The sequence below is a fragment of the Cyanistes caeruleus genome, chromosome 8 (genome assembly GCF_971803275.1).
Source record: "Cyanistes caeruleus chromosome 8, bCyaCae1.hap1.1, whole genome shotgun sequence".
NCBI lineage: Eukaryota > Metazoa > Chordata > Aves > Passeriformes > Paridae > Cyanistes > Cyanistes caeruleus.
The window spans coordinates 7,221,363-7,242,431 of NC_141708.1; the positions used below are offsets into that span (position 1 = coordinate 7,221,363).

The 21,069-nt window shown below is 37.1% G+C and overlaps 1 protein-coding gene and 1 long non-coding RNA gene across 3 annotated transcripts in view; both read right to left on the reverse strand.

The window, feature by feature from the left end:
• The window catches only part of ATRNL1 (attractin like 1), a 432,328-nt gene that overhangs the window by 46,953 nt on the left and 364,306 nt on the right, over positions 1 to 21,069 (reverse strand). For both annotated transcript variants that reach the window (XM_086899053.1, XM_086899052.1), the window contains one exon: positions 4,492 to 4,606. In XM_086899053.1, the coding sequence (XP_086755179.1) occupies positions 4,492 to 4,606 (115 nt within the window). The remainder of the gene's footprint in view (positions 1 to 4,491; positions 4,607 to 21,069) is intronic.
• On the reverse strand, positions 10,342 to 10,974 carry LOC147651855 (uncharacterized). Its single transcript, XR_015289649.1, has 2 exons — positions 10,890 to 10,974; positions 10,342 to 10,504 (listed from the first exon to the last, which is right to left on the reverse strand). It is a non-coding gene; the product is annotated as an uncharacterized LOC147651855 (long non-coding RNA).

The following is a 21,069-nucleotide window of genomic DNA, read 5'->3' on the forward strand; positions in this document are numbered from 1 at the left end:
ACTGTTTTCAACCAGAGCTAATTGTCTTGTAGAACACTTAATGAGTCATTATTCATTATGATGGTGAGGACAGGGAAGGCAGATGGCATGGTAGTTTTATTGATTCTGTGATCCTACTGTAGCTTGCTGATTAAGTAGGATTGAACATCACAGTTAGTGCGGCCAGAATTACGCAAAATTCTGTTTTGAGTCAAGGATATCAGGCAGGAACTCTCAGATAGCATTGTTTAGAGACCTGCCATCCTAATTTGTACTTACAACAACAGAATATTGCATGCAGTCTTCCATTTCAGCTTCCATTTAATTTCCAAGTTATTTTATGGACTAAGTTACATTCACTTCACCCAGACACAGCCATGGAGGTGTTAAAGATCTGCTGAGGTTTAACAGAGAGACTCATTTGTGCATACCTGCAGAGAACATTCAGCTCACTGCCTCAATAGGGAATTTCCTCTACTGGGTGCTCTAGCACTTGTCCTCTTGGTAGATGGGTAAGTGCTGCTGTGTGAAAGTAAAATAACCTGAAATTACGCCCCTTGATTCTGAATTATTTTGAAATGGTTTCATATTCTCATTTCTCTCTGTGCTTTACAGCACAAAGTGGCCTTATCCCAAAAAGATGCAAACATTGTTTTATAAACTTATTGTACTCAATAAGTACAATGTACTCAATACCTCAGAGCATGGGCTTTAGTAGTAATGATGACATGGTCACAGTTCTTTTAACAGAATTTATCACATTACCAAGCTATTCTTTCTGTATTTCCCAATATATCACCAGAGCTGTATGAAGACCTTGAGTCTTCCACTGCTGATAATTCATAGGCACCTTTTTCTGCATTAAGTTATATATTATCCTCTTCTTTCTGGTCTAACTTGTTTTGTTCAATCCCCTTTGAGATGTGTAATTTAGTTCTTTCTAGAGAACTGGTTGCAGCTGCTCTCATTATTAGATCTGCATTGATATTAAGAGGAGTTTAAGCTATTTAAATCATGGGGTCAGACACTACAGCAATAAAAGATGATCTCTAACTTCCAGTGTATCATAAAACTTGTAAGTCACATATCCACTACACTGATGCATTTGTACTGATAGACATGTGAACCCTACAGACAATTGCTATTTTTGTTGGACCATCTAATTTTTTTCTGATTACACAGGTACAATGCAGTGAACAAGATAATTGAAGAATGAAGAAAGCACACATTCTATCAGTCAATGCAAAGTGAGAAATTTAACTTAATGTTTTGCACTGATCATTCTAATTTATGCTTTGTCTCTAATTTCTTTCACTTAAAATCGGTTACTTCAGAGAAGAATAATTGAATTGTTAGCTTAGATCTGAAAGAAAATGTAAGGTCTGCTGTGAAACACCTAACCTACCATGATAGCAACATTTTGTGACTTTCCAGACTTTCGGGATATTTAATTCTACAAATAGCTGCTTCATTGAAAAAACCTCTTTTTAAAACACGAATCCCAATGACTAGTGTTTTTGTGTTTTTTGCAATTAATTAATTTCTATCAATATTTTGACCAAACCTACATGATTAATCTATGATCTGTATATAATCGATCTTAAATCACAGACTAATTTTAAGCAGTTTAACTGTTTAATTTACAATGCTGTTGAAAGTCTGTAAAGTTGTATTTTCTGCAGGAAGGAGAGAACACACAGATCTGCACTGGGACATATGGTCTCTCCTAGAGAAGATTTTTGCCATGCATAGCCTTTGGCCAAAGCCCACCATCTGTAGCTTCAACTTTTCTTCCAGCTGCCGGTAAAGGTGAAGTATAGAACATATGCTGCAGAAAGAGTAACCTTTACAGTAGGATTTCATTTATTTCCTGGTTTGTTGGGTTGTTTGTGGTTTTTTTTTAATATTCAGAGACATTTTTCAACAAAATATTTGTTAATGTAAAACTCAGAAAAGTAAAACTCAAATTCAGAGCTTAAAAAAATTAGGTATACAACTAAGAACTCCAGTGGACATAGGTTAGTTTTTATGTAAAGAATTTGCTTCCTCAGTTTTGGAGAAAACACAGGATAATAAAAATACAGGCATTCCCATCTTATGTTTGGGATGTAGGTATAGAAGGAATGAATCCCACACTCTCTCAATGTGAAAAGGGAACGAGTATCATTGATGGATCATTTAAACAAAGATGCTTGACACACTGTCAGTTCTATCCTAGAATGATCCCAACGAGCTGGAAAATGGCTGTGTGCAAGTAATAGAAGATTCTAATATTACTTGGCAAGACATAATTACTGAACACATGACTTCCACCTCAATATCATTCGTTTTTGTCTAACTTAAGTCATAAGGGAAACCAACTGCATAGAGAATGAGTGTGCTGCTCAAAGTTTTCACACCATTTCCAAAAACTTGGCAGTGTTCACAGCATCTGCTCCCAGGCAGCCCAGGGTGCTGCAGGACAGGAATGGAGCGAATTAGAAGAGTTCCAGGTGTGCCAACAAACTTGCATAATAAAACTTGCTCCAGCCTGGCCTTAGGCATGGTCACATAGAGCAATCCATGAGTACCAAAACTCATCATGAACAAGAAAAAATGATTATAGCCACATAATATAATACACTCTAATGGTTGAACCAGCATGGCTGAACACCTCAAGCATTTCTATTTGCTTCTGACCCTGAACAAAGTGAAAGTTGTAGGACTAAATAATTTATATATTTCGAAACACTAAGTGGCTGACAGGTACCGTACTAACAAATGGAAGAGCAGCATTATAGCATTCCAAACATATGCCTGAAAAGCTGGTGGAAGGTAAAGCAATGAGAAGACAGAACGTAACAGGAGGACAAAAGATGTTTAAAAAAGAGGTGCATTCTTTCACAGGCTGAGGAACATGCAGGATGACACATCAGATGTGTTGCTGAACCCAAGCCCTGTGTCAAAACATGTATACTGTCTGTGCTTTACACACAGCAAAGATCAGCAATTACTTTTCAAAGACTCCTTTATATGATAAATAGAAGCTGATTATGAAGAAGCTAAATGAATACAATTTTACTGTCAAGATATACATCATAAGTAAATTTGAAAACAACAAAAAAACTCCCTCCAAAAACATTTTAAGCTTCAATTTCAACAATTACTTTTAATTTCCATTCATAATGTTTTTTTTTTGTAGCAAGACTATAAACACCTTCATTTCTTTTTCATTTCCTTAAAACATGAACAGGGAATAAACTAAACATCCTTCCTCTCTCATTGCTCTCTTCAGAGCACTTACACTTATATATTCCTTCCAGGAAATGTATTTGACAAAGCATCAGTAATACTTTTATTTTCATAGCACTTCCAAAAATGATATTCCAAGCTATAAACAGCATTTTAAGAACTAAACCCTCATCTCAGAACTCAGAGGGAAAAAAATATAATACCCCTCGCCCTCAAAAAATGAACTAAAACTCCCAAATAAATAACAGATAGTGATCAGGCCAAAAGAAGAACACCCAGCTGAGCTTATTTCCAACATAAGTCAACTGAGTTTGCCCTCATCATTACTCAATACTTTTTAATCTCTTAAATGGATTTTTGAAGGTTAAAAGGATATCTTTTTTTGGCTCTTAATGATAAAAGTTAGCCTGAAAGCATGTTTTCTGGTTTATTCCTGCATTTTGGGCACATACCATGCAGTCTACTATTCCTTACAAAGGTGTTCATTTTGGCTCCAGCTCCAGTGAATTCTGAATGAGTAAACTGGTCACATGTGCAGTGTCACATTACTGTCTGCACTTTCTTGTCATGGCTCTTTCATATCACATCATTGTAGGCAGTTATTTAAAGGGTTTTAAAGGGGCAGGTAGGAACCTCCTGTTTGGGAAGTATTTTATGAGAAGGTTTTTTTGTACAATGATCTAGCACAGAAGGTAGGTCACCACAAAAAGTGCTTCCAGATAATGCAAGAGCTACTTTAAATTGGGCTGGGATCACTTCCAAAGTGAACACCTCCCTACAGGAGCATTCACTCACACAATTCCACGTTTTATCTGACAGGCATTTTGGGAAATACTACTATTTTAATTGAGTCCCAGCCAGCAAAGTGTTGGGATTTATGGTGCAAACTAGACTTCACTAAATATTACCCTGAAGTGAACATACTCACCAGTATTCCCTGTACAGCCTCATTTACAGCAGCTTGAACTGAAACGATGGAAGTGGCTGCATATGATTTTTTTTTTTTTCCCTGAGAGACAATGTTGGAGCATATTGACACACACAGGTATTGCCTCAGGAAGTCCTAATGAAATGTGGCTGGCTTAATCACTGGGCTTTTTATTTGGGCACGACACCAAATTCCCAAGAAAAATGAAACATTAGGGCTAAACTTAACATCAGCTTGAGCGAGCAGCTCCTCGTATCCATCCGCTGTGCCATTATTTGGGATCTGTGAGGGTGATTTTGCCCAGGCAAAGGGTGCAGAGGAGACAGCCACAAGAGCCAGCACAGCAGCCTTACCTGACTGCCCGGGTGGAGGAACTCCTGACGCTCCCCTGGGCAGACACAAAAACACCGTCAGGACGGCGGCTCTGTTTCCTGAGCACGGCTCGATGGCAATCGGCTTAGGAGCACCCTGGAAAAGGAAGACACCCAGGTTAACCTTTGAGATTTCCATTCCCATCTTTAGTCTCTTTTAAGGCACAATGTACTGGAGGGAAGATATTTTCCCCTGATTAGTTCTCTGCATTCAGATTGTCCGAACCATGTTAATTGACTTAAAAAATGGGATCTGACAGCCCATGCTGCAGATCTAACCAAAGGAAAAAAATAAATCATCATAAAGACAAAAAAATTTTACTGAATTTCAGAGCTTGATAAATGTAGTAATATCAAATTAAAGCTTAGAAAACAGCAAAACCTTTCGATATACACATTGGTATCTGAGAGTAGCTAACTTCCTCATCTCTATTAAGAAGTATCCATGTGAAAGAATTCTGCTTCAAGAGCATCCATTATCTAGCCTGCCTAATGCAAAACCATGAAATGAGAGAAAATCTATATTATATACCAATAGCTAAAACAGTCAATCCCTCTTGAGATCCCCAGACCAGGAATTCTGCCTTCTTTCTGTCTGTACTGCAAAGGAAATTATTTCTTTCAGACAGGACCTTCCTGATTCCTTTTCCACATGCAAAAAATAGGTGCAGTGCTATTATATTTATATATGCTTAGAAACTCTCTGAAAATGTTACCTGTGTGATAATCACCTTGCTTTATCTTATATAAAGCTATGATAGCAGTGGTGTTGATGGCAGGGGGTTTGTGCATTACCAAACTCTCATTAACTGTATAGATAATTTGCAATTAGCTTTCAAATAAATGGTTGCAACCATATTGGTTTTGATTTACCAAGGACAGTAGGAGCTGAGGAAAAAAGCAAAGCAGTCCACAAAGACATAGAAGAATATGTTTTTAAGATGAAATTTTACAGTGTATCCAAATTTCCATGTTTCCAAGTTTTGTGTTCACTCAGAGATAGGCATTTCACTTTTGAGAGCTTAAACATTTAGTCAAGCACTAAAGATATTTCTAAAAACATTAGGACAAAATCAGCATAAGCTTTTCTTTCTTTTTCTTGTTTGTAAATTTTCTGAACGTCTGTCATGTTCCAAGGCAAAATATGAGTTCGACATTTTGATTCAAAATTCAAAGCCAGAAAACTTTCTATTTACATAAAAAATGCAATGTATACATAAATGTCAACTGATTCCACTATTCTAAGGAAAAAAATGATAGTTTAGAGAAGTTAAATATACTGCAAAGTACTTGATATAAGGAAAACAAAGGCACTTTCATCATGTAAAGCAATAATAATTTTCTATTTTTCTACCTCCAAGTAACCAAGATTTATTACTGCTCAGTGAAAAAATAGATAAATATACTATTTTTATTATTTTTTTTAACTTCATGGTCATATTTAAAAGGTATTACTGTAGATTCTTTTAAAGCGACAGCATTAAAGAACTTGGGTAAACAATGACATCTAATTTAAAATTGCCATGCCATAGGGAATGACAACTTACATTCACCAAAACCTTTACCAAATGACAAAACAGAAAACTAAAACCCTAAAAACTCCAGCTGGTGTTACTAATGCAAGCAATAGAGCATTTAAGTCAATATTCCTGACTTGTCACAACAGCAAATCAAACAAAACATTTGTTTTTACATCTTGTACTTGAACAAACAGGGAGCAAATGAAATCTTCATTTTAAAATGTAATTCAGAACACTTTATGCAGACACACAACTGAAAGGAACAAATTTACCACCATGACTTCTAATTTGGTGATTACTTTCTTATAAATCCAAATGATGCTATTTTGTTTTCCTGTGTAATATAAACCCTTTGATCAACAGGCCCCATCCCTCTGTTTGAAGTATATACTGATGCTCTTCAAAACACAGTTGGAGGGAATTATTTCTGAGAAATACTCTTTGAAAGGACTTCATCCAAAAATAAAATACACTAAGAATTTTGTCTTTATTTTTTCTTTATAAAAAAATTATGACTGCAAAAGCAAGATGTCTTATCTTACCTCACATCATTCAGGTTCCCTAGCAAAAAAACACAGTAGCATAGAGCAAATGATAATAATTCAGATAGCCTAAGGTTTGTCAGTTGTTTAAAGATAAATACATAACCATGAATCAAAGTTATTTCAAAGGGACATAACATGTTCTCTGAAATGTGCAATTTATCATGCATTTTCCACTGGTTTTTTGGAAGAGATAAGGCCCAAGTTTGTTTGCCCAAAGCAGTAAGGTACCATGATTTACTTGCTAGAATTATCTTTTTTTTCCTTTTCCCCTTGTACAGAAAGTGACTTACATTTTTTGCCAAAACCTCAAATGACAATCACAGATTAATAAAGCTTTATCAGTGGAAGACATAATAAACAAACACTTCTCTGATAAACTTTTACTCCTATATTCCCTTTTTTACACACATTGTGACAGATAAAGGTGTGTCAGTTGGGAAGGTGAAAAAGACAGTGGCAGAAAACTATGAAGGAATAAAAGGATCTAAGAGCATATATCATTATTGATAGGGAAAAAAGAAGAGCCACCCAGAGGACATAGAAAGAAGAAATAAGTGGAGAGGGTAGAGATTAAATCAGGCAAAAAAAAGAAAATAGATAAAGTTTTATCCACAATTTAAGTGTGTATTTATGCATTCACGGAAAATATATATCAGGAGTCATTTTCACAGGTTCTGAGATTTTTATTAAAGAAAAGGTTCTACATTCTCCCAGTCTTTTCCTGAAAGTCCTAAAAAGCCAACGTTCAGCTGCCTGGTGAGTTTATGAGGAAATACCAAGCTTTGGGAAGGTTCTTTTGGATCTGTTTCTGTAAGAAATAGATTTAGGCTGACTTATTTTTCTTCCTTCACAGGACAGAAGACAATATTACATTGCTGGCAGAAAAACATGGCAGTGTATGCCACATTCATGCTTTATAAAAGAAAGCAGCAGAAGAGGTGAGTGTATTTATTTAAGCATCAAAACCCCCTGCAAACCTTGCATTATTGATGTGTCTGTTTGGGAATAAAAGGGTTGCTGAGCTTTAAGAGTGCACACCAAGGAGAAGCTGGGAAGTGGATTCTGACCCCCTTGGTGGGTGGGATGGGCAGCAGAGAGCAGTGGCCTGAAGAGGTGAGAAGAGCAGCAGAGCAATGACTCAGGGAGTGCTCATGAGGCTGCTCTAAGTGCTCAGCATCTCCTTGGGCAAAATGCACTGAAACTTCAGCACAAATCTGTATCTATGAAAATATTTAATACTGTGAATACGGGAAGATGAAAAGTACAAAGTGTTTTGGTTCTGTCTGTATTCCAAGAAGTGGTGCCTCTCCAAAGCACTATAAAACTTTTGATTTTCAGTACTATCCCTCTATATATTTTCTTCAACATTCTAAGTTAGCTGCATCCAATTTTTAAAAGTGCATTATTATACCATAAGACAAATACTTCACATAAGACTAAATGGCTCCAAACTCATGCCAAAAAAGCAATTAGAAAATTGAATCAAGGAATTAAGGATTAATGTGAGCATGTTACACCTGTCAGAAGCAATAAGTATTTTGACAAGAACAGAATAAAGTTTGACAGTGTGCACAAATACAGATCTGATCCATAAATCAAGTATTAAAATGCAAACAGCTATGCATTAATCACTTAATGTTTCCTAACTAAAATGGTCTTAGTAGTACTTACAAGAATTCATTATAAGTAAAATTTCAGTTCTTCTTAAAAACCAGCTTGAATTATACTTTTTACTGTATTAATTAAGTCAATTTAAACTTAGTTTTTAATCATATTATTAAAACAGCATTAATCTGGTGAATTCCAAATAAACTAAGCTAGATACCTTGGCAAATAAACAATCATATCTGTTGTTGCAACAGGATTAGGACCAGACTCAGAATGTAAACAGCTGCTTTTCTGGATTTTTAATGTGCAAGACTTCAGAGAAAGGGGGGGGGGGGGGGGGGAAGGAAAAAAAAAAAAAGAGACTGTGTCCTCTGAAGAGGTAAGAGATACAGAAAAGGAGGAAACATAAAATTCAGACTGTTACAAGTATTCACATCTTCATTTGCTCTCAGCTTCTCGTGCTTTTCCTAAATTCTTTAGTTATTTTCTGAATTACTTGATTTATTTGGGATACACAAGTCTCAGATCCCAAAATGGGCTTGAGTTCCCAGGTTGGCTTTTGGTCAAATTAAGCTGCCTAAAGGCAAATTCAAAAGCCTCAAAAACCTGTAAGTCTTACTATTAGTATTAAAAATTTCCCAAGATTTGAAAGTACCATGCACATTTTGGTCTCTTCAATGGCTGCTCAGGATTCACTGGCATTCCTGAAGCTGCCCTGGATGTAGAGCTTGATCAAGGTAGCTGTTCCCAAAACATTCTTATCAAATTAGGTTTTTACATTGTAGTTGTGGCCCCCTTCATTTAAAACACAGTTGAAAGCAGAGATTAACTCTGTTTTTTATGATAAAGGATGAATGCTGGTTGCTGTGTTCTGCCTTTACTAAATGTATGTTTGAGGTGAAATTCTCTGACCCATAATTAAAGATGACCTGTCAAATGCTATGATTGTTCTGACCATCTTCAGTGCAGTAAAGACAAACTTCTCAGCAGGGCTAAGAAAGAAAAGAAAATTCACCCTCTCAAAATCACAGAATTCCACTGATGCCATTTGGCTGGGGCTGCTGGGGTACTGAACATTGCTTGTGGCTGGTAGGGGAAACACCAGTTCTTCATATGACTCCAGAAATTCTAAGCATCTACTGAAGACTTTCATTTAATCATCACTTAAAATTCCTCTCTTGCAATTAGTGAGTGGAAAGCTTCACCTCATTTAAACCTGCAAGAATGGCCCAGAGCCCGAGTGTCCTCAGCACTTTGAGCTTCTACACTGCACCTTTTTTTGCCTGAGGATTTCTAAGTGATTTCTAGTTTTGGCTGATGAGGTCCCACTAACCTATGGGAGGTACATAACCACATTACCAGCAGCAGCAAAAGCTGGTGAACTTTCTTTTGTATCTCATAATTCTTCTACCTCTACTGAAAGAGACATGAGGCAACCTCCTTGCTTTTGTGACAGAGTGTTCCAGCTAAATCAATTTACTGAGAGGACTCTACCAGCCCTACTAGCCCTTCAAAATGAAAAGGTTTTCCCTGAAAACTTTTATCATGTCTAATAAAGCTGAGATCAATGGGTTTATTGATAATAAAAGGCAACCCAGCCAAAATTACACTAACATTTCCTCATTACTTTTTTAACAGCAAGTTATCTTTCCATTGTGATTCTGCCCCACTGTTTTTGCAGAACACAAATCATTGATTTCCTAGTTTCAAACCAGAAATGGAAATCTCAGGCTATACTGGAACAATATTTTCCATAAGAAAAACAGTGGAAATGAACAATAAATAGAAAACATTATGATTACCAAGCTGTTATTATGGCACCAGTGCACGAACTGCACTGTTATCCTTCGATTTATTGTCTTGCTTCTCTGTCTCAGCTCTAACAATGACAGACTGCATTCTTTCATGCAGTCTTTTCTGAGTTGAATATGGTTGTTAGTTCTGTACTGATCTTAAATTTATATATTAGTCTTAAAGTGTTTATGCTCAGAAGAGTAATATTTTTATTATAAGAACTATGTTTATTTGCAACAAAGTTACTCTCAGTCAATCAAGTAAGAGACTTCATTTCAAAACCTTATACTATGGCATGTAGCATTTCATTAGCAAGAGAGTTATGAATTGATATTCTGATTATAACTGATTTATTAATACCCAGCTACAAGAAACACCTGCAGATGCATTTATTTTCAATGGGGCTGCCAGAAAGAACTCCTTATCAGGTTTGCTATTCAGCTTTTGTCCTACTGCCTCAGTGTTGCTTTTCCTGAACTGTGACATCAATGTGCACCATCCTGGAATTTTCTTGATTTTCACGAGTGTCTGAACAGAGCACAAGACATTGAAGCCAAGTTAAAACATCAGGTGGCTGCAAGGAACATTGATTTCATTTCTTTATCTGTGCACCCATATATGCAGTTCCCTGTGTCTTCACACTGTTAAATAAACTTGGTTTTACTTTACTATTACATCTTGCCCATTAATGAGGGTAATTCCAGGTTAATATGGAAAATATTGAACATAACTTAGAGCGGATTGTGTGTGTGGTGGTTGTATTGGATTACTGCCAGAGATATCCCCTACAGCTTCCAGAATATTCCCCTATTAAGCTCTATGAGTCTGATTAAAGGCTGGCAGTGACAGCGTCCAGTTTGTGAACAGAAATTTATCTTGGCAGCATCCAGGTAGATCCTGCTGGGAGAAGCACCTGAGACTCTGTGTCTGTGGCACATACAGGAACCACGTATCCCCAGGTACCTTCCTGTAAATTCTTCTGACTGTAAGTCAAAGTGGTGCTGTGTAGTGAAGTGATGCTAATGGGCATTTGTTTCCCAGATGGCCATATCTGCTGGATCTCCAAGGATTAGAAATGAGAAGTAGAGAATTCTATTATACCTTTACAATTCAGCCTTAAAGACTCATCTATGAAAACTCATTTCCCTGGGGATGAATGACTGACAGTCCATCACTGTTAGAGCTTGGGCTGATCACTTCAGAGCAGAGTCACTCCTATATGTCACAATGGGTTAACCTTACCCTAGACTGCCTGCAGAAGAGGACATGGTCCCCTCAGAGACACTACTGACTGTCCAGGGTTGGGAAAGCTGAAGTACAAGGCACAATTTTAATTCTGCCTCTCTTGCAGGCTGACAGTGTGGCTAATAGGCAGGGCTAAGTGTGAGCACAGAACAAGTTACTTTCATGGGGAACAAGCAAACTGAACCAGCTGCAAGCTTTTGAAATGTCCATGAGGAATCCAGAAGGGCTGGCCTGTGCTCAGGGGGATCATAAAGTTTCAATCTGTCATTGTGACAATGAACTCAGACACAAGGCAGAAGTTCTGACTAATAGTTACCTTTTGTGACTGCAGAGACCTTATTCCTGTAGCTCTGCAGCACCCTAGAGTCATAAAAGATAAGGATTGATCATCATTTAGGAGATCTATGCCAAACGTGAGGGTTAGGAAAGGCAAGTGTCCTGAAAGGATTATGCTGTATTTTGCATTTCTTGCAAAATTGTAAAGAAAATATAGTGCCCTGTATGTCATCCAAAACACAGTGTTTCTGAACTTTTCCTCAGCAATGCCTTTTCAAGTTCTTTTTTAACCTCCTGGCCACATGCAGGATGCCTAGTGAATGATAAATTAAAACATTTCTACCTGGAATCATAATAATAAAAAAGAGAACTAAATCAAGACATTGTGAAAACTAGCTGTCAGCAGAAGGGATTAAAGTGCAAACTTGGCAATATTCTTAATGCAAGAAAAAAATGTTAATGGCACCAGAATAACAAATTACCTTCTATCATGACAACTTACACAGATCACAGACTAGGGAATGTAGGGAGGACATGAACAAACGTCTGAAAGCATGACATAGCTTTTATTTTCATTGTCCTTGCCATGGCCCAAGGACAGCTGTAAAAGTGTGTACACCAGAGCCAAAACCATTCTGAAACAAATGATCCCTATTTAAGATTTGAAAACCTGTAGTTTTCATCCCAGTGACTGCATGTGGACGCTGTGGATCCGATCATAGCTGCTCCGGCAGCAGGAAGAGCAAGGGGAAATAAAAGATTTCTGCAATCCAAGGAAAAGGTATGAGATGGCAGCAAAAGGGAGCCTGGATCTGCTGTGTTGTGTGGTGGGAGCAGCAGCATGTGTTAAACTGCTTTGGCAGTGGCTGCTGCCAGCGAGGGGAAGAGGGAGAGAGCAGGCTGGCAGGAGTGTGGCAGCACAAAGCAGACCTTGTCTAAGGTGTTTCAAATGTGTCTCACTCTCCTCTCCTGAGGACCTCCATCTCTCTGAGCACTCACCAATTTGAAAACATAATTGAGTAGTTTTTCACTCTAATCTTATGAATTAATTCAAATCCTAAATATCGGCTGCTTAAATCAGCACAGCACTCAAACAGCAGCAGAACTATTTTGATTTACACCAGCTGCAAATCTGACACTGTTATTCATTTATTAATAGTGTCCTTGAAAAAACCTGCAAATAAACTCAAGCTCAAGAATTATCACTTGATGTTGCTTTCTCAGATGTTCCCCACCAAAAGTGTTAGTACTTACTGTGCTCATATTCAGACTATCACTAAAAATGCACCCAAAAAATGGAAGCTACTGGATCTAATCTGACAAATAATTAGACACATGAGAATTAGTGCTTGGAGAAACTTTGCATTAAAGCAAACATGATTACTTGCATGAATGAAACTATTTATTCTTGTTACTCATGTTAGCTCAACATATCTGATGGAAAACTTGTTTTTAAAGAGACAGATTTTTTACTATAAAAGGCTGTTCCTTTAAAATATTACAAAACCTGTATAATTTTTACTAAGCCAGTACAGATCTACAGTGTAAAGTATTTGGTGAAATGGAAAGTAAGCGGGCCTTTTTTTGGCTTTTGTGTTTGTTTTTTTTTAAAATTTATTTTTGTTTTGTTGTTTTTTGGTTTTTTTTTGTTGTTGTTGTTTTTGGGGGAGGGGTTTGTTTGTTTGGGGTTTTTTGTTACCGTATTCCAAGCTTTCTTACATTCTTGGGCATTGCTAACTGAAAATGAGTGCTATGGAAATATAGCCCAGCTCATTTAACTCTTCTGTTCCAGTAATATTTCCTATGGCACAGCAGAACTTCTAATTATATCATATATTTATTATTATCTTCATTAATGAGGTACTCAGCGACCACCAACAAAAATCATGATTCACATTAAATTTGAATGTCTCAATCCTTATTGCATGAAATTATTTATTTTGCTTCAGAAAATGTTCTTACTTTAAATTTTACATTGCAAAATTTAGCAACAGTGATGATGATTTTAGCATTGTATCTTCAAAAGAAATACCCCTTTCACAGCAGACTGACCAACATTTTGAAATTTTCCTTGAAAATTCACAAATTTTTGGATTTTTCATTGGAGTTTCCTTCAGAGTCTTGCATTCCATTAAGATTTGCACTCTGTCAATACATTTTTCATATCTAACCAAATGATTTCTCTTCCCCTAAGTTTATGCATAAAGTTTAAATCACTGACAAGACTAAAGCAGAGCAATGTTTGTCCAGTACATCAGTCAACAGAAGGGCATAACACATTTACTTTTGGTCTCTATGTAAACTCTGATTTATTTTAGCAATGACTAAAGGATAAAGCAGCAGATAACACATTTTACCATTATTTTCTGATTCCTCTTCCATTTTCCCAGCCCTTCCCAACACCTTTCCCAGTCCTATGGAAAAAAATGCTCCGTATCAAATGCCACTGGCTAACAATAAGCAGAAGGATCAGGAACTTATTTACTTCAGCAAGGGTTGTGATTTGAGATCAGTCACCAAGCAGATGTTATTTCTGAAGCTGAAAGTATTCGTGATGATTGTTACTATAGAAACCAAGCTTTGTAAAATATTCCAAACAAACACTTCTTTATTACCCTGGGCTGTAACTACAGTGCTCTGCATTAAGTCTGCATCCCACGGTAAGTTTTCAACTGCGCACATTTTCTTTCTGGTTTTTTGTTTTCAATAGTAACCACAAGACAGGGTTTCTGTAGGTCAGAAGAGACTGTATCACAGTACCAGCCACCCATAAAATGACACACACTGTACCCATTCAGCACTAAACTCCTGTCTCTTTCACTTCCCCCCTCCTGTGGGCAGCCACTCAAATCAGTGTTTCCCTGTTCAGCAACAGTGAAAAACAGGAACCCACTGCTAATTCCTGTGGTTAGATCAGCAGCACAAAACCAGCAGTGGTTACCAAATGTCAGCCCCAGCCTCTTTAGCAATTAAACCATTCTTCATTCTTAGTAGACTTTGTGAAGCCTGTGCATCACCCAGAAGGCATCTCTCAGTGGCCTCTCATGCCATAACCACAAGCTTCAGACTTGCTGCTCTCTTTGCTGATCACACTGGGAGAGTGAAATTCTGGATGCCAGCTCCAGCGAGGATAGAGAGGCTTCAGCAGGATCCCTGGCTCTAAGTGCATCCCCAGGGAGAGGGCTCAGATGCCACTGTGACCTGGGAGCACCATGGCCTGTGCCAGTGGAAGGGGCAGGTGAAGTTCCACACCTGTGCTTGGGATTTCAACCTCCTCTCCCCCTTGTTACAATTCAGCTTCCATAGATGGGGAACAGGGAAAACTGCAAACAGAGTTCAAGAAGTGGCAGCTGGCTTCTTAGAACACTGGGAAAAGAACACTGTACTTAAGACTATGAAAGGAAATTAGAAGGAATTTTCTTACAGAATGAATGTACCATGTGGACACTGAATATTTTTTTTTCTGAGGCCTTTCTGTCTCCTTTTACAGAGAAATCCTTATAAAGGATAAAATGATACTAATATTTCACAACATAGGTATGTTCAAGACAGGTATGGTCACAACTTCTGATTATTACAATTAAAATTACAAAGCCATTTTAATCCTCAATTTATTTCCATGTGCTCATAGTCTCTTCTAACTTCTTATGCTGTTTCTCTGTTCAAATAGGATGATTTTACCCAAATCTTTCAGAAACTTCTCAGTTATCTTTGAGATGCGTGACAATTACATTTTTCTCCTAATACCCATTCCATCCAGGGCTTACAATTTAATTTAAAACTTGGCCTTGACTCAGGTAACATTAAGGATTCCTGCTTTTCATTATTGTAAAACAAATCTGTTTTAAAATACAGCGATGCAATCAGAGCACAATTAGATTTCCATAAGAATATACAGAAGTATGGGACTGTGTGTGCCACTGGCATCTATTATAACACACCAGAGCAGGAAAGCTTTAAGCAAAAAGAGCACAACTAAAGAGCCACCTAAAGAGTTTTAGTTGTGGTGATTTGTTCTCTTGCAATGGTGTGCTGAAGATAATAATAAAATTAAAAATATTCATAAAAGGTTTTAAAGCTTGAGAAATGTCTGGCATAAGATATTCTGGAAAAAGGTCACAGACAAAGCAGGCATGTTTTATGAAGATAGAGCTACAATTTGGAAGTGACTGTGTGGGACAGAATGCAGAGAATGCAATAAAGCCATGGCACATGTCCTGATGGACCAATGTCCAGAGAAGGAACTGCTGCAGTTGAATACAGTGGTTACAGGAAGGTTAAGGGTCCAGAGAACACACAAACTGTCTTTTCACTCTCAGCTATCTATGGATACCCAGAGCATCTTAAAAGATTTCGTGTCTGTGAAGTAGGTTGTGCTTTCTCCATGGAGGAGGAATTATGGATGGCTGAGCCTAACGTGGCCAAATCCAAATCCTCTGCACAGGGGCACTTGAGGGATCAGAACAGCCATGCAAGAAATCCAACTGCCTCCTACTTCCCAGCTTAATTGAGTAAGCTCCATTTAAGGCCACATTGACTTCAGGTGACTTTCCCCAAACATATGGAATTGTACATCTGTGCAGGCAGGCTACCTACCAAAAAAAACTGTCATTATTTCTTACTCTGCTATCAGAAATCTCTGGAATATGATGCTGGAGGAAAAATTTAAGCATAATAAAAGCTACATCAAAGACCTTGAATGAAAAATCTTCTTGAAAACCTCCTCAGTCCCAGACAGAGCAATTTCTCATAATTCCCCAAATGTCTATTGAAATGAGTTGCACTAAAAGGTTCTAGAGCCATCAATATATTTAAGAATTTAATAGATGTCTTTTAGTTCTCTTTGATCATAAATTGCCAGAATGGTTTCTACTCCCTCCAGTTTCCTTGTCCCTGATTTTCTGCTGTGACATTTCTGGATGACTTCCAGTTCTGATTGTTGTAAAGTCCTTGTTTTTGCAGAATCACCTAGTGTAGAAATTTGCAATTCCAAACACTATCTTTTTTGGTCTGTTTATCGGCTAACACTCTTTGCTCAAGCAATCTTTGCCCTTCACATTCCAATTGGTTTTGTCCTTATTCAAACTTCTATGAATTTACCATAAGTAATGAAATTTAAAACACAGATTAATATTTTTCTTCATTTAAGAAAAAAAATTATCTTTGGGCAATCTGCACATATACATAATGACAGACTTAATTTGGATCATTAACATTTCACCCATTCAATCTTTATAACACTGAGGTTTGTCTTTATATTTTCTTTATATATATTTAAAACATTTTTTTAATGTTCACATGAAAGGCCTCTTTGTATAGTCATAATTTTCCTCCAGCTTGCCTGCTTTTGTTCATTAGAGTTTCCTAATTTTCTGTGAACTGCTGAGCAAGCTGAAGATTTTAATTGGATATATCACTTTATTTTTTCTTGTAAGAGCCTTCTTATTAAAGGCTACTCATGTAGATGATATAGACGTTAATCAACTTGCATCTGTCCTTCTAAAAGATTCAGTTAGGTCCCTAATTAACCATCTGTAAACAAACCCTTGCTCAATAACAGGGCTCAGGCATTTCTTGTGAGGTAGCAAAGGCTGGTGAGGGCCTTCTGCTACCTCTCAGCCCTGCTGTAAATATTTGACTTCTCTCAGTATACAGAAAGTAATTGGAAAAAGACAAGTGACTCACAGTCGAGATTGCAGATCACCGAATTCTCTCTAATTGAGTCATTGTTATTATGAGAAACCTTTAAAAATTGCAGGTGTCTGTTGCTCCCAGGAGGTGTCAGGTGCTTTAGCAGCACTAAGAGTTGTGTATTCCAGAGCTGTAAGAGGCCAGGATAGAGAAGACCATACATTTCCTATGATGAAAGTCATGAGAGACAGTCTTTAAAAAGAGAATTACATCCATGGATTAAAAATAGGGGTTTCCCCTCCACTTAGAAATAAAGGCACATTATTCTGTGCATTTCCCAAGATCCTGGTTTTCCAAAACACCAATGGGTCATTAGAAAATTCTTTCATATTTTTGATTTTTTAATCAATATCAGTCTCCTTTAAAACTGTTTTCAAAGCTCACATCTCCCTGACCTCATGCTGTAGCACTCTGTATACTCTGCAGTGATCACAGGAGTCTCTCACCAGCTTCAGGAAGGGTAACTAAGCTCCCTGATAAATCTGGTCTCTCACAACCTCCTAGGGAGCACATGGATACTTCACGTGCCAGTGCAATAAGGGTAGCCTTTTATCTTATAATATATTTGGCATTATATACTTAAAGCACTCTATATTTATATCTATCCCATTCCCAGCATGCTGTTATGGACCACATCTGCTCACAAAGACTTGATGCACACCCTGTAGCTCTTTTCTTATGGGCTGCTCACAGCCGTGACAGAGACAGACACTGTTATTGTCCATGCTTAGGAGCAATTTCTAGCACAAAAGGAAACCATCTTCTCTGTTCTTACAAGCAGATAACTCACTGACGTGTGTCAGGAGGCATTATTCATTTTTACCACACAGAAGCCCATCAAGGGTGCCACTCAATCACATGGAAGGGATTACAGCTACTCTGAGGCACTTCCAGACCTGCCATCATATCTATTTCTCATCCTTCCCTCTTCTGTTCAGTACCTTACTATAAATTACAGGTATTACCTACATTGCTGTTAATCCACACCTAAAAGGATTTTGTGTGATGACCACAAATACTGGAGCATTTGCACAAAACACATGCAAGTGACTGCTTTTCCACAGCATGTCCTGTGAGCAGGAAGCATGACAAAATCCACATAACTTGGCACACATGACTTTAGAGGCAGGTACTCATTTTGATTTAATATTTCAGTGCTACTGTTTTATGCTTTCCACCAACATTTCAGCAAGGGATCATTGGGACTCTCATGTTCAAAGAACTTTATTTTGTCTTTAATTCTCCAGTTGATAGAACTGTTTTCTGAATGGCACTTGTATCTAATTAGGTCACTATTATATAGTTTTTAGGAGCTGAGAAGGATCATTACTAGTTGAAAAGAAAATAAAGACATAAAATGAACTTGCTAATCACCAAAGGTTGAAAACAAAAAATTATGAAGGGAGAAATCAGAGGCACAAATCAGGGATCTAACATTTTTCTGCAGCTCTATGTTTCTCTGATTCAGTGATCTCCCTCAAGATCCAGATTTGTTACAGCACATCCATTTCATATTGATTGCAACAGATTGTGTAACATGAGACATCTTGTCTTTGCAATTTTCCAGATTCCTCTGAAAGTAAACTCATAACATCATCTAAAAACACGTTACCAGAGCTATTCAATATTGCATCTATCATGTCTTTCCTTCCCATTACCATGTACATGCAGATGATTAAATTAACTCTCCTGTACCCCCCACAGACCATCATCACAGCTTTGTGTCAGATATAACCCACTGCACCTCTGTTCACCTGTTCCACATCTGGAGGACAAAAAAAACCTCCTCTTTGGGAGACATAGACTGATTTTAAAAATATTTCAATATCTTTGGTAACAGTTTTTCCCAGCTCTAAACATCAAGGCACTTCTCAGTTTTAAAGATCTGGAACATGTCTAAAAGCCCATGGTATATACACTTGATATTTCACTCAGCACCAGTGAGCACTTTTGGGCCTCCTACCTAATGGTCCTAGGAGCTGGAAATTAAAAGGTTGGACAACCTAAATTGGGAGATTCACAGCATTCCACTAAGATACACAACACCTTCGGGTCTTTATGTTTAGGCTGATAAGAATGAAGGAATTTGCTTTCTAATCTAAGAATACAAGAAGTAAACCCATACCACAGACTCTAATTTCCATTTTTTTCTGCTGTGAAACATGTACCATATGCATAATATATGGCAATGTGATCTACAGAGCTTTTATTGACTGTTTGGTGTGATCTATAACTCATATATTGCTCATTTGTGAGTAATGCAAGTCCTCCCAAACTCTTGCTCACACACATAGAAAAGATGAAAACATTCAATGAATATCACTTTAGGAAGGCCACATTATTCCTGAATGTCACAGCTTATGCAAGTCCTGCTGAAGAAAGCATAGAACTAACTGACATCACAAAATTACCCACTCTAAATGCATGATACATTTAAGAAAAAGAAGTAATTTAGAAATCTGAAATTCTTCCTCATAGAGAAGCTTTTTTTTAAAAAAAAAATATCTTTGAATATAAAGTAACTTTCTGTTAATTCAGCTGCATAATCACAGAATGGGCCAAGTTGGAAGGGACCACAGTGGGATCCTGCTCAAGCAGTGACCCAGAGCACATGGAACAGGATTAGGCTGAAAAATAGAGAACTGTAAAATTCTCAGATTTTATAATTTCATTTATAATTTTCATCAAAAATTCACTATTTCCCTGTCTGGGTTGCATTTGATAAATAAGAAGGATTTTACATAGTATGTATTTCTAGTTCCTTGGGTTTTGGTACCAGGTTCTGTAACTTCCAGGGCACACAGGCATCCAAAGCCTTCACCATCAACATCTCTGCTGCACAAAATGATTTGGGAAAGATTTTTACATGCTTAATTTTTATTTTTTTTTTCAATTTTGAAGAATTAAGGTTAAACTATTATATTTTTTATTTCTTTTTGTCTACATGTGGTTTCAACGATTTCTCTAAAAACTCCAAATATCCAAAATTTTAAGAAGCTGCATCACAGCCCAAAAAGCTGGGAGTAAGGGATGCTCTTCCACTAGGCCATAATAAAAGAAGAACACAGAAATATGATGTAAAAGAAAATATATGTAATTACTTATTACAAGAACAGCCATAAAAAAAAATGAAGTTAGCTCTTTATGACTAAGGAAAATTAGATTTAAACCAACACTATTATATTGTGTTCTTGACAAAGACTAAAATGATGGAATGTCACTTTTCTTTCAATGTCTATGCTCAGCTTGAAATAAAGATAGCACTTTAGTATCATTTACAAATACATGTTAGCTATTATAACATCATTTGTTTCAGTCACTCATTACTAATACCTAAACAGAAAGTAAAAGTTCAACAGCTCCATTGACAGCATGATAAATTGCAAGAAAGCAAATGAGTAAAACATACTCCACTTGCCATCACACAACCAGGGAGATTGTAAAAATAACAGAAATCTTTAATTAACTCAGGAAATTAAAAGGTGAGTTTAATAAAGCAGCTTAATAACAAGACACACTCAGATGAACTCACGAGCACATGTTAATCAAGAACAAGGAATAATTTCAGGTACACGACTAGATACTTATACACAGCTTAAATTAAACAAAAGATAAATGTGTTAAAGTGGCATCCACATACTGATGAACCTATGATGTTATAGACACAGGCACTGACCCTAAGTGTCTAATAACAAAAAATGGGGAGCAGGGATGATTCCTCAAAGAGCACAGGTTAAATGAGAAACTACTCTGAGACTCACACTGTGGTTTATACCATGGAAGATTCTTATTGCCTTGTGTTTACATGTAGATAAAAACAACTTTCTTTGTAGGTGGGGGTTTGCAGAACAGAATTGCAGTAGAATTCAATTAACTACTGG